At 33.6% G+C, this 14,850-nt stretch overlaps 1 protein-coding gene across 1 annotated transcript in view; it reads right to left on the bottom strand.

Annotated features, from left to right (window-relative positions):
- LOC123537463 (uncharacterized) overlaps positions 1-14,605 on the bottom strand; it is a 56,992-nt gene extending 42,387 nt beyond the window's left edge. The window contains exons 1-3 of the mRNA XM_045321184.2: positions 14,524-14,605; positions 1,159-1,250; positions 364-490 (exon numbers count right to left, since the gene is read on the bottom strand). Of these exons, the coding sequence (XP_045177119.1) occupies positions 364-490; positions 1,159-1,232 (201 nt within the window). The 5' untranslated portion in view covers positions 1,233-1,250; positions 14,524-14,605. The remainder of the gene's footprint in view (positions 1-363; positions 491-1,158; positions 1,251-14,523) is intronic.
- Positions 14,606-14,850: the final 245 nt, after the last annotated feature.

The following is a 14,850-nucleotide window of genomic DNA, read 5'->3' as shown; positions in this document are numbered from 1 at the left end:
TTCAGTGTGTACTATTTTAAACCTACATAGCACTTATAATACAAATAAACTTGTAAATTTTGTGTTACCTTTCGAAGAAAAATATTTCACTCTAAAAGTTATCTATCATGGATAATTATGTCAATCTTAGCTTTAAGCCAAGACAGTTTTATTGCAAAGTTTCCCTTTACAGGAATGGCGAATACTGTTGACAAACTTCTTTTGAAGATGAAAAATTGTCTAAACCTGTGTATAATATGCAATAATACTTAGTGGGTGGTGCCTGAGGTAAAAACCAGTGCATCATACATGGTTATCTGCTGTATCTAAATTATTACCATATTTACATAAAGGGTTTTGTTGTTTATGCAATGATGTTGGTACCATTTTTCTCTTTTGTACAGCTGTTTTCTGTCTTTCACCATCCCCAAGTCTGTATCCCGAGCCTTTCAAAGCTTTACTTCCCCCTGGTTTTGGTGAAACATCACTGTTCACTTCTTCAGCACCATGTCTAGGAGAAAATGATTTTGTAAATATTCAAAACAGACATATAGAATTGCACACTGTTATCATATATAAGGCTACTATTCAAACTTCTGTAGCAACAAATTCAATTTTTGTATAAAATTTTCTTTCAATATAGATGGACAGAAACATATACAAGGTTTACCAAATTACTGGTGACTTTCCAGTTTTAGTGATGGAGGAAGACCCTAATTCTCTGCCTGGCATTGATTTATTCGGATGATGGGCAACTGGAAGAACCACATCTGGATGGCTTCCTCAGCAGGGTTTCAATTCACACCCATTTATCCTTGTTTATCAATAAGTCAGCGTGATTCAGAAATAAAACTTTAAGAGACATAGAGTTTAATCATCAGTGACACAGATTATTAATAGCTAATCAATATAGGCCGGATTGAGAATGTTGATTTAGTGACATATGTCTTCATTAGTCATTTATATCCAATTTATATTTCATACATTTTTTCTCTTTTTTATTGTTTTATAAAAATATGCAGCTTATCATAATCAACCCCAAGTCGGCTTTGATAATCGAACTTGTGTCATAATGAGAAAAGAAAGCTAAAGACCTTTATCCCTTTGACCAGTATTTTCCTGTATTCTACTTAGGTTTCAAAAGATGCAAAAATAACTGTTAAACAACAATATACATACCTCCTTTCTGAGCCACCAGCATAGACTGCCTGACCTTCTACATCACTTGAATCTCCACCCTGTCCTTGCTGCATAGTGATCTGTTAGCAAACCTGAAATATAAGTCAGTATTTCGAAACAAGCAATCAAACATATTTTACTTCTTGGGTAAACAGTAGCAAAAGGACCATGACGATCCTATATCGCTCACCTGTTAAACTTGGCCTAGGATTCATCAAGATAAACATTCTGATCAAGTATCATGAATATATGACCATACATGTGGCCTCTACAGTGTTAGAAAGCTTTTAGTTTGAGTGGTTATCTAGTTTTTGACCCCACTGACCCAGTTTCAAATTTTTCAATAGGAATCATCAAGATAAACATTCTTACCAAGTTTCATGAAGGTAGGTTCATAAATATGGCCTCTGGACAGTTAACAAGCATTTCCTTTGATTTAAGCGGGTGACCTAATTTTTGACTTCACATTATCCAGTTTCAAATTTGGCCTAGGAATCTTTAAGATGAAACTTCTGACCAAGTTTCAAAAAGATAGGATCATAAATGTGGTCACAAGAGGGTAAACAAATTACTTCTTTCATTTGACCGGGTGACTTAGTTTTTGACCCCACATAACTAATTTTTAAAATATTAATAGGAATCATCAAGATAAACATTCTGACTAAGTTTCATGAAGATAGGGTCATAAATGTTGCTACTAGGCTGTTAACAAGCTTTTCCTTTCATTTGACCTTGTGACCTAGCTTTTGGCACTGTATCGAACTTGGCGTAGAAATCATCAAGATAAATATTTTGTACTAGTCCCCAATGACTACATGATTTCCGCCGAAACGCGAGGACGAGTCATTATGATGACTGATAAGATTACAATTCATAATGCGTGTACATTACTTGACAGTAAATATTGATATTTATTTCATTTAAACTATACATTAAGTATACGGCAACATATCTCAGTCGGGTAAAATGCAGATAAAATCTGGATATAAGCATTTTCATTATTTTTTATTTCATTTTCGCATGAAAAATTAGATTCCTTCGTGTGCTCTGTGACAACAGGAGAGAAATATCTAAAGCCGATATGGCAGATTAGAATGGTTAAGCATTATATCAAAGATGATATTAATTAAATGCGTGCACTTAAGCGAACAATGAACATAATATTATGCTATATAAAGACATATATGCAAATACAAACCATCAAAGAAAGAAACGAAATGAGGATTTGTTCCTATATTTTCTGGTCCTTCGGGATCATTAATTTCAACTCATTTAGATTTGAAGATTGAATACTGCTTAAGCCGGTGCTAGGGGGCGTGGCGTGGGCAGTGTTGCATTTTCCATTACTGCTCATGAACAGACTCAATCAAACCGAGACTGCAATTTTCACTGTTGCCTTTTTCTCGGTGCTTCCGAGGGATCTACTTTTCAGATTTTATTCGAACTCACAAAACGATTCAATCGTTGAAACTAGATCATGTGGAGTCAAAAATTAGGTCAAGCGCTCAAATAAAAATAAATGAAATTTTGTGAGTTCGAATCCTCATTTCGTTTCTTTCTGAATGGAAAATGTGTTGTCAAGGTTTCTCTATGATTTGATTTATTTACCTAGATTTTTACCTCAGGTAACCCATTTTAAATTTCACCAAGATTTCATAGACACAAACAATCGACAAAGTGTTATAAAGATTATGTAGAAAATGCGGCATCTACAGTGTTAACAACGTCTTTCCATGATTTTACCTTGTGACACATTTTTCAAATTTTTGACCAGATTATCAAGTTTTGAACCTGACCTACTATTCATACAGACAAACATTTTGACAAAGATGTATGATGATCGAGAAGAAAATGTGGCATATAAAGTTTAAAATGATTTTTTATTATTTGACCTAGTTACCCCAGGCAAGTAATTTAAACCTGACTTAAACTTACTTCCTGGAATTTCCTATTTATTTTATTCCAGATAAAAGTTTTAGAATAAAGCATTGTATATCATAATTGCAGCTGATTTATTTAGTTCCAAAATGGAGGAAAATAGGTACAGTGTGAATGTTTATCGTAAAATATCTGGATATCTGGATATATCACTCATATTTTGTAATTATCTCCCTTTTATTTTGCCAAAAAATATATAGCTATAAAGATATATACTGATAATATACACCGTTTACCTTGACTTATCTAACGAAATAAATGCAATCACTTTGCTGATAATTGAATAATTTCAATAATATAGGATTTCAAAAAAAAAATGCACATTCTGGCTTTTTACGTCCCTTTACTTTTTCTTTATCATGTTATCGATACGCTTTTTGCAAAGATTAATAATATACAGTATGGTTGATTTAGACAAATGAATGTATTTTGTTCATGTCATATCTGTTTTTTTTAAGATATTGCAAATTATACTAAATTTATAAAATTACAAGCGATTTATCTCCCTTTAAGCACAAATAACTCCATTTTAAAACTACATGATAGAATTTAATATTCCATCTAAACATGATCAGTACATTTAAAGGAAATTTAATTGGTAAGAATATAATATTATAAAATGGCATAATTTGAAGGAGCCATTTTGAAATCAAAATGACCGCCAAAATAATGATGATAAAAAAGTTGCCAATGAATTTTGAGAGGCTGAGTGTTTAAACTTTAAAATAAAAACAACTTCATAAAATATGCAAAAATTGCAAAATTAAAGTAAATATACAGCTGTCAAAATTCAAAAAAAAAAAACTGCATTTTTTTTTCTCAAAAAATACTTAAGTTATGGTACTTCCGCCATCTTGAAATTAGAGTGACCTTCGTTTGCGGTGTGAAAATATAATTAACCAAAGCTTTCAAATGCAGTTGTTCCATGGCACAAAAACAGCCTCAAATAAAAGTAGCTGTATAAAAAGTAAAACTGAAATTTGGAAATAAACAAAGCAGATAATTCTCGCTTACGTTTATAAATCCTTTTCAATTACTTTATTAAAAATTCATGAATGGCAAAAGTTAGTTCAAAGTTTTAATTAATGCTTAGGAGAATTGTCTTACTGAATAGAACTAAACTTATTACAAAATATGTTTTCAAATCTGACCACTGCATGTATTTAAAGGAAAATACGTGTTGCTATTTTCAGCATACATAAAAGTAGTGCAATGTGTGGGCAAGAGTTTTTCTATGTATGGTGTACCAAACTGCCTAAAATTGTTAGACAAGTATCAGACTTAATGTGAACAAGATTTAGCAACGATCCAAAACTCGTTTCAAGGATTGTGCACGTTTAATAAAGATTTTATTTATTATACAGGAATTGATGTACTTACGCGTTGCTTATCTCACGTAAAATTCGGCGGAAATGGAATTTTCGCGGCACTTCCTGCGATACGTACTGAAATTACTAAACGTAACTTTTTCACACATACGTAATTGTATATTTGAGCCGTGCCATGGGAAAACCAACATAGTGGGTTTGCGACCAGCATGGATCCAGACCAGCCTGCGCATCTGCGCAGTCTGGTCAGGATGCATGCTGTTCGCTAACGGTTTCTCTAATTGCAGTAGGCTTTAAAAGCGAACAGCATGGATCCTGACCAGACTGCGCGGATGCGCAGGCTGGTCTGGATCCATGCTGGTCGCAAACCCACTATGTTGGTTTTCCCATGGCACGGCTCATTTATAAATTATATAGACAATCGAAATATTTGCTTTATCACGATATATGCAAATATTATTTTAGACAATCTTGAAACCGTTTGAACCATTCGCACGAAAACCTGATAATTAAAATCAGAAATATCTCAAAAGTAACTTCTTTGTATCTTGGCTCTTCGTTAAAGAATGGTATTTTTTTCACACTTTCATAGATTTAAAACTAAAAATAAATGTGCATTGCAATGACGGCACAGAAATAGACACTGACTTTACATTACTGCGATGTTAACAGCGGAAGCAGCGGTCCAGTACTAACACTGTCTACGAAACCAAGGATCACGAGTTCTTCATCTGAAAATTACGAACATTCGGATCAGTGTCCAGTATACACCTGAAAATAATAGTCTTGCTATTTGCCGAGTGCACACTTGTTTTCTGTCGCCGTTTATATACAGTAGACTTTGAAATATTCGTTTACATGCATAATCTCATAACCACTTCTTTAATGTATGTTCTCTAACATTAACAGATAACTGGCTCAACTGAGACACCATACTTTACTGACCTATTGACCTAAAAATCATCAAGATTAACATTCTGGCCAAGTTTCATTAAGATATGGTCATAAATGTGGCCTCTAAAGTGTTAACTAGCTATTCCTTTGATTTGACACCGTGTCCTAGTTTTTGACCCGACATAACCCAGATTCGAATTTGACCTAAAGATCATCAAGTTTAACATTCTGACTAAGTTTCATGAAGATACAGTCATAAATGTGGCCTCTAGAGTGTTAACAAGCTTTTCCTTTGATTTGACCTAGTGAAATAGTTTTTGACCCTACCTAACCCAGACTTAAACTTGACCTAAAGATCATCAAGATTAACATTCTGACCATGTTTCATTAAGATATGATCATAAATGTGGCCTCTAAAGTGTTAACTAGCTTTTCCTTTGATTTGATCCGGTGACCTAGTTTTTGACCCGACATGACCCAGATTCGAACTTATTTTAAAAATCATCAAGTTTAACATTCTGACTAAGTTTCATGAAGATACAATCATAAATATGGCCTCTAGAGTGTAAACAAGCTTTTCCTTTGATTTGCCCTGGTGACCTAGTTTTTAACCCCACCTAACCTAGATTTGAATTTGAGCTATAGATCATCAAGATTAGGATTCTGACTAAGTTTCATAAAGATATGGCCATAAATGTGGTCTCTACAGTGTAAACTAGCTTTTCATTTGATTTGACCTAGTGACATAGTTTTTGTTTCTACATAAACCAGATTCAAACTGAACCTTAAAATCATCAATATTAACATTCTGACCATGCTTCATGAAGATATAGTCATAAATGCGGCCTCTACAGTGTTAATAAACTTTCCCTTTGATTTGACCTGGTGACCTAGTTTTTGACCTCAGATAATCCAATATCAAACTCGTCCAAAATTTTATTGAGAGTAACATTCTGACTAAGTTTCATTAAGATTGGGCCAAAATTATGACCTCTAGAGTGTTAACAAGCTTTTCGTTTGATTTGATCTGGTGACCTAGTTTTTGATCTCAGATGACCCAATATTAAACTCATCCAAGATTTTATTAAGGGCAACATTCTGACCAAGATTCATCAAGATTGGGCCAAAATTGTGACCTCTAAACTGTTAACAAGTTTTTCCTTTGATTTTAACCTGGTGACCTAGTTTTTGATCCTAGATGACCCAATATCAAGCTCGTCCAAGATTTTATTGAGGGTAACATTCTGACCAAGTTTCATTAAGATTGGTCCAAAAATGTGACCTCTAGAGTGTTAACAGTCAAATTGTTGACGACGGACGACGGACGGACCGACGGACGACGGACAAAGGGCGATCACAAAAGCTCACCTTTGAAGACTTCGTGCTCAGGTGAGCTAAAAAGTAAGCACTTCTACTTTTTCAGCAATTTGCCTCAGGTGAACTTTGACATTGTTTACAAAGAAAAATCAGTTTTATGTCATCTTGAAATGCGTTGTTCGGCTGAAACGTTTAGTTCCCGGAATAGTTCTAAAATGGTTTATTTTTGTGATTTTTGTTTTATTTATATATTCAACACAATGTGCAATAATTCCAGTTTTTGAAAATGATTGAAATTCAACTTTGTTTTAGAAAAAGTTACAATCTTTCATTAATATTTTTCCAGCGGATGCTTACAAATTTTAAGTGAAAAGGCTTTCTTGTCCAAGAGAGGTGTGTAAAGCGAAAAACTGTTTACACATTGCGTTCACTCTTCAAATGTAAAGTTGCCCGATTGGTGCATCATACACCGATCGGTGTATCATGCACCAATTGGTGTATCAACAATACACGTATACATGTACGTATGAGGTAAAGTTTTCAACTTATTTCATTCTTTTTGAAATGTATAAGGTAACGTAATGATAAAACACATTTACATGTACGTATTATTTATTTTCGAACACAACAATTTCTAGGGTTAAAAACACTTTTGTTTATAATTTCTCAACACTTCTGCAGCATGTGTTCCGCCATATTGATACCAGGGTTTTCTGAGTGACTTCCGTTTGATTGTGCGCCAGAACGCTCGAAAAATCAGCATCTGTCTGAAAATTATGCTAAAGTATGGTGTCCAAAAAAATGACATAAACGAAAATTTAAAATTACCGCAAATTATTTGTTTAAAAAAGTCTAAGCAAGTGCTGTATAACCTACAAAATAAATCAATAAATGCACTCATCGTATTATGATAATGCATATTTTAAGGTAGTTCTGCACGTTTGAAAAACCGGAAGTGATGGCGTAACGTCATTTATCCGGAAAACGCAGAATAAAGCCTGGATTCGGCGTACGGAAATGAAAATCAATTTATGAATTATTCTAAACCTGTGAGTAAATTTGTTATAATGGCACTGTTGCTATATTTCTTAAGTCAAAATATGATATTAAAACATATGGCACGTTAAAAAAATCAAAATAATGTCTTAAGGCGTACGGAAATGAAAATCAATTTATGAATTATTCTAAACCTGTGAGTAAATTTGTTATAATGGCACTGTTGCTATATTTCTTAAGTCAAAATATGATATTAAAACATATGGCACGTTAAAAAAATCAAAATAATGTCTTAAGGTGGGTCGATACCTTATTCGTCAAATATGGCATTCCCTTCGATTTTGATGAAACTTGGTCCAACTGTAACACTATGGTTCTACATTATTTTTCCGTCGTCTTGGCAACAATGCTTTATCAGTGATGACGTCACGAATGTCACAACGAAGGGCGCCAAAATGTCGAAATATTGCCGTTTTGAGTCCTCTAAAATGCCTAATTATGACTTAAAATCAGCGAAACTGTACATTTTGAAACTTTATTTAATTTATATTAGGACTAGCGTTTTTGTAAGTGGTATCGCACCATATTACAACGGACATTTATCATTTGATAAAGCAAACCATGTTCCTTCTGATATGAAATTTTGACAAAAAATCGGCAAATATACGCAAAAATGACATCTTTAAAAATCTACAGGCCCATTAAAAGTCTGAATTTCGGCACAAGTGGTCAATTTGCAAATGAAATGTCAAATAAAAAAGGGAACTTTACGTTTTCAGTTTTCCCAATATTGTGTTGAAGACAAACTGTCCTTCCGATTTTTGGACGTACAACTCAACGTTTTGACGTTAGATGCCAAGTACGTAAAGCGCGCCATAGCAATTTGATATCTATACACGTGTTTGTTCTTCGTTCTACGAGGAGATCACATAATAAGCAAATATAACTAAGGGTAAATTAACTGTAAACTTTGATATCGTATCGTGCGTAGTTGATAAAAGTAAGTGAATGTTATAAGGACAGTTCCAGTGATGCATAAGCGATTTAACTGAAAAAATGTAGTTCAAATACATGTTAAGCCACGTATTAGAAGAGAAAACATTTGCGTAACTAGTGACTTCACATAACTGTAAACGAGAATGACTGCTGGGAATATTATACTGTTGGTTTTCTTAGAGATTTACACATTTTGTTGTGGAAAAAAAGGTTTCCGAATCGGCTAGTGCTTCACAAATATATCAAAATACCTGAGGCAGATATGTCCTTAATATCGATGATGACGATATAACAATTCCGTCGGCATTGGATAATGAAATCGGTAGCATTGATTTATCAACATATGATTTTGTGTGGAATTGCACGATGAATCTGTACGCCTGTTTTAAGTAGTCGTGCGGCATGTAAACATTCGACTAATATTAGGGAAAAGTGATTTACATGCAAGAAAAAAAAATACTCAATTTACGCATGTTTTCGTTTCGGCCTGCTTCGATGTCATTTAGCTACATTCTATTTCTTTTTCCCCGGTTCAGTTTTTGGTGCGTATGCGAAACAGCCATTACTAAGATACTCATACGCGCAACGTGCCAGACAGAATACACGTGCAAATGAAGGGCGGGATTAAGGACACTGACTGCAAATTCAGCGGGAACGAGACAAAAAAAAAGAAGAAATATTAAATGAAAAGGAAAGATTATATTTCTTAGATCGGTGATGTCAAAATTAGGTTCCGTGTATCGCGGTCAGTTAAGTAGCGACTTGTAGTTAAAAAGGAAGGAAAATGTTCTTGCGTGAAACCCAGACAGCTGGTAGTGCGTCAATGATGCATAATAATTTCCCTAAGTTGTTGGCGCATGAATACAGTTGAAATGGACCTAAGATATAATGCAAACGTCCAAAGCGCAACGATGCAAACAATAAGCAACGTCGATAAAACGTTGCGTTTTACGTCCAATTTCCAAAAATCGGAAGGACAGTTTGTCTTCAACACAACATTGTGAAAAACTGAAAACGTAAAGTTCCCTTTTTATTTGACATTTCATTTGCAAATTGATCACTTGTGCTGAAAATCAGACTTTTAATGGGCCTGTAGATTTTTAAAGATGTCATTTTTGCGTATATTTGCCATTTTTTTGTCAAAATTTTATATCAGAGGGAAATGGGTTGCTCAATAACATTATAAATGTCCGTTGTAATGTGGTGCGGTACAACTTAAAACACACTAGTCCATATGTGAATTAGATAAAGTATCATATTGTGAAGTTTCGCTTATTTTAAATCTTGATTAGATATTTTAGAAGCCCTATTACGGCGGATTTTGGGCATTTTGGCGCCCTACGTTGCGACGTTCGTGACCTCATCACTGATAATTTATTGTTGCCAAGACGACTGAAAATTGAAAAGGGAACCATAGCGCTATAGTTGGACCAAGTTTCATCAAAATCGGAAGGAATGTCATATTTGATGAATAAGGTATCGACTCACCTTAAAATTAGCGTGAAATGCCCGGTTCCCTTTTATTATGGTAAAATATCTCAAAAGTAAGCACACGGACCTATACATTTTATTTCATCAAATTATAGGCCATGTGTTTATTTACAACTGTGAGAAGTTTCATCAAAATTTACATTGTAGAAAAAATTCTATTCGCGAAAATGTTATGAAAGTTATGATTTTCCCATAGACTCCCATTATGAAATATTGCGTGAGGTCCAAATTTTTCAAACCAGCCTAGAAAAAAATCAAGCACACGACCCTATCTTTTTTATTTGCTGAATTTTCTAGGTATATTCTGAAGTTGTGAAAAAATGGAGTTTAATCGAATTCTACATTGTAGAAAAAAATTTGATCTAAACGTGCAGAACTACCTTAATAGACTGAATACCACGGAAAGAAAAGGACATATGTCACTAAAGCCCATGCTAATCTTCACAGAGGGAAGATAGATATAGACAACTAAATTGAAGATCGATATAAAAGGAATTCAAGCTATAGATAATTATTAACCAAATTCCTTGATCCACTCTTGATTTATATAACATAATGATTTATATCATTCATAAAACCATCATGTTACTAACTTTGATATCACTTCTTATTGATAATACAAATGTTAAATAACTTTGAACGTTACGGGGTTTCAAAACTGACACTGTGTAAACTTATTTCTTATTTTATTATGTCGCTACAGGTACACCATCCATCTTCAAGGTTATTTCCGGTTCACGAAATATTTTGTTTTAAAGTGGCATCCTACGTGTTGATACACCGACTGGTGAATTGCTGAATACACCAATTGGTGCATGATGCACCAATCGGATACTAGACCTGATTAAGGGGATCGGACAGTGCAAAACTATACTAAATGGATACCCTAGCCATGAATAAGGAGACATATATATTTCTGTAAGGAAATCTGAGGTAAAAGAACAATCATATTTAATTTCCTGAAATAAACATGGCGGCGAAATATTTTAGAAAAACTGTGCACGTGTTTTGCGCATTAGAATGTTTAACAGTGTTTAACGACATTTTCTTGAAAAAGTAACGCTCGTATGCATTATTTTGGCATTTCTCTGATTTGAAAATACATATGTTGTAGCAGTTTGAGTTCCATACGATATCAAAATGCACCAAAAATTTTCACTCATTTTCTTTCAATGCACTGTAGATATAGGGTTCAGTGTAGCTTTCATGCTCGCAAGTTTACCTACAGATACATGTAGATATCATTTCAACTTTCATCATTTAAGGTATTTCCGCAAATTGAAATTAGAAATTCATGTGAAAAATCAGAACCCTCGAAACAGCTTTCGAAATGCAAGGACACAAAAAATGTATGATAAAAGTTGAAAAGATATATCTGTAGGTAAACTTGCGATCATGAAAGCTACGCTGAACCCTATCTCCACGGTGCTTTGGAAGAAAATGAGTGAACATTTTTGGTGCAAAATTTTGGTATCGTATACAGCCTAAATTGCTATAAAATATTTATTTTAAAATCAAAGAAATGCCAAAATAGTGCACACGAGCGTTACTTTTTCAAGAAAATGTCGTTAAACATTCTAATGCGCAAAACACGTGCACAGTTTTTCTAAAATATTTCGCCGCCATGTTTATTTCAAGGAATAAAATATATGCTTGTTCTTTTACCTGAGATTTCCTTACTGAAATATGTATGTCTCCTTATCATGGTTAGAGATATCCATTTAGTATAGTTTTTCACTGTCCGATCTCCTTAATCTGTTACCGATCCTTCACATTTAAAGAATAAACGCAATGTGTAATGATAGTTTTTCGCTTTACACAGCTCCCTTGGACAAGAAAGCCGTTTCACTAAAAATTTGTAAGCATCCGCTGACAAAATATTACTGAAAGATCGAAACTTTTTCTTAAATAAAGTTGAATTTCAATCATTTTCAAAAACTGGAAATATTGCACATTGTGTTGAATTTATAAATAAAACAAAAATCCCCAAAATAAACCATTTTAGAACTTTTCCGGGAACTATACGTTTCAGCCGAACAACGCATTTCCAGATGACACAAAACTGATTTTTCTTCGTAAACAATGTCAAAGTTCACCTGAGGAACATTGCTGAAAAAGTAAAAGTGCTTACTTGTTTCAGTTTTACGTCTTGTAGAAAACAATCAACTTTCAACTTTAAATGCATAGATGTTCTATAATTATTCCAATATAAAAAACCGTCCGATCTTTTCCGTGAGTAATAAAACGAAGCAAGTTAACTATTTGTTTACACTTCAACTATGTGAAATGAAAGGCATGTACTATCACGAGACTCCCGTGCATTTCGAACCTCGTGGTGAATAAACTGAATTTACTTCAAAGTATGGTGTCTCAGTTGAGCCAGTTATTTGTTCATTTCAGAGAACATACATTAAAGAAGTGTTTATGAGATTATGTATGTGTACGAATATTTACTAGTCTACTTTATATTAACGACGATAGAAAACAAGTGTGCACTCGGCAAGGAGCAAGTCTATCATTTTCAGGTGTATACTGAACACTGATCCCAATGTTCGTAATTTTCAGATAAAGAACTCGTTATCCTTGGTTTCGTGGACAGTCTTAGTACTGGACCGCTGTTTCCGCTGTCAACACCGCAGTAATGTAAAGTCAATGTCCATTTCTATGCCGGAATTTCAATGCAAATTTATTATAAGTTTAAATCTATGAAAGTGTGAAAAAATATCATTGTTTAACGAAGAACCAAGATGCAGAAAAGTTACGTTTGAGATATTGCTGATTTTAATCATCAGGTTTTCGCGTGAGAAGTTCAATTGATTGCATTTTGTAAAATGTTTCGTAGTTATCTACAACTGTATACAAATTGTATTACCTCCTAACATATTTGGCTGTACATTTTTTCTGCAATTTATTCTCACTGTGTTTTCAAAAACATGCTGCATTATTCTCATATTGTTTAAAAAGTCGATAGATCAAAATTGGTTAGTTTACGACGCATGAAACATCTAATAATGTCACTATACACATCGAACTTGTCCCGGACCAGTATGCGGAAATACTGTGGCCTATTGTTTCGATTGTCTAAAAATATTTGCATATATCGTGATAAAGCAAATAATTCGATTGTTTTTATAATTTATAAATATACAATCACGTAATAGTGAGAAAGTTACATTAAGTAATTTCGGTAGTTACCGCAGGAAGTGCCAAAAATTCCATTTCCACCAAATTTTCCGTGAGATAAGCAGCGCGTAAGTCATAAATTCCACTATAATAAATTAAACCTTTCGTATACTTGCACAATCCTTGAAAATAACTTTGGATCGTTGCCAAATCTTGTTCACATTAAGTCTGAGACTTGTCTTACAATTTTAGGCAGTTTGGTACACCATACGTACAAAAATCACTGTCCGCACATTGCACTACTTTTATGTATGCTGAAAATAGCAATATGTACAGATTTATTTACGTTTTAATACATGAGGTGGTCAGATTTGAAAACAGATTTTGTAATAAGTTTAGTTCTATTCAGTAAGACAATTCTCCTATGCACTAATTGAAACTTTGAACTAACTTTTGCCATTCATGAATTTTTAATAACGTATTTTGAAAGGATTTATAAATCTAACCAAAAATTTGGAAAATACAGGTAAAATATCTTCTTTGTTTATTTCCAAATTTTAGTTTTACTTTTTTTACAGCTACTTTTAGTTCAGGTCTTGCAAACTGAGCTGTTTTTGTCTTCTGGAACAGCTGCATTTGAAAGCTTTTGTTCACTATATTTTCACACTTCAAATGAAGGTCACTCTAAATTCAAGATGGCGGAAGTACCTTAATTTTTGTGCCCTTGCATTTCCTCATTTTTCACATGAATTTCTAATTTCAGTTTGCAGATTATCCTTAACCTGTAACTATTTTCCTTTCCCGAAGTATCCAGATAAATATGATAGACACACGTACAACAAAAACAAATTTAGAGAAGAAATATGTTTGAAAAAGAAGTTTGATATATTCTATAATATAGACTTTAGTCCGTCAGTCGAAGTACATGTGTTGTAAGACAAAATACATATACCCGAACAAAGTGACCTTTATAGAAAGTATTTTTTACTTCTTCTGAACAGTTCCGTATATATAATTATATGCTATAAATATTGTACGGGTCTGTCATGTAAAATTTCCAAAATAAAAATTTACACGAGGTGTGATTTCAAACACTTTACATGATCTTAAAATTTATGGATTACATTTACAAAATGTCTGTAAAACCAATGAAATCCTAGACCTGTTATTCACTGTTATCTTACGAAAAATCCCGGTTCTGACTAAAGTACATATGACATAATATTTATGGTTTATAAATTTACGCCGAAAAAGTCTAATACAAAGCCTAGAAGTCACTTACTTGTAGAAAGCAGTTTGTGCACAAATCTAACCACTAGTATGCGTTGTGTAACTAACGGTTTCTTTTCTCGAGTCAATTTTGCACGAAATGTTCGTGCCCATTTTGTATAGTGGACGCAACTTGACCCCGATGGTTGACCTTTGTATTATAATACATAATTAGATACAACCTATTATCGAAAAGGGGTGTACGTAAAACGCTTCAGCTCTTTGCATTCATAAATTTAAAATTGACGGCTACCCTAAGCACCCCATATTTCTACAATGATAATCGATATGAATAATCAGCCTAAGGTCAACCATCGCGGTCAAGTTGCGACTACTATAC

The sequence above is a fragment of the Mercenaria mercenaria genome, chromosome 17, assembly GCF_021730395.1.
Source record: "Mercenaria mercenaria strain notata chromosome 17, MADL_Memer_1, whole genome shotgun sequence".
In the NCBI taxonomy this organism is placed as follows: domain Eukaryota; kingdom Metazoa; phylum Mollusca; class Bivalvia; order Venerida; family Veneridae; genus Mercenaria; species Mercenaria mercenaria.
Note: the sequence above shows the minus strand (reverse complement) of the source record. Positions and strands in the feature narration are given on the sequence as shown.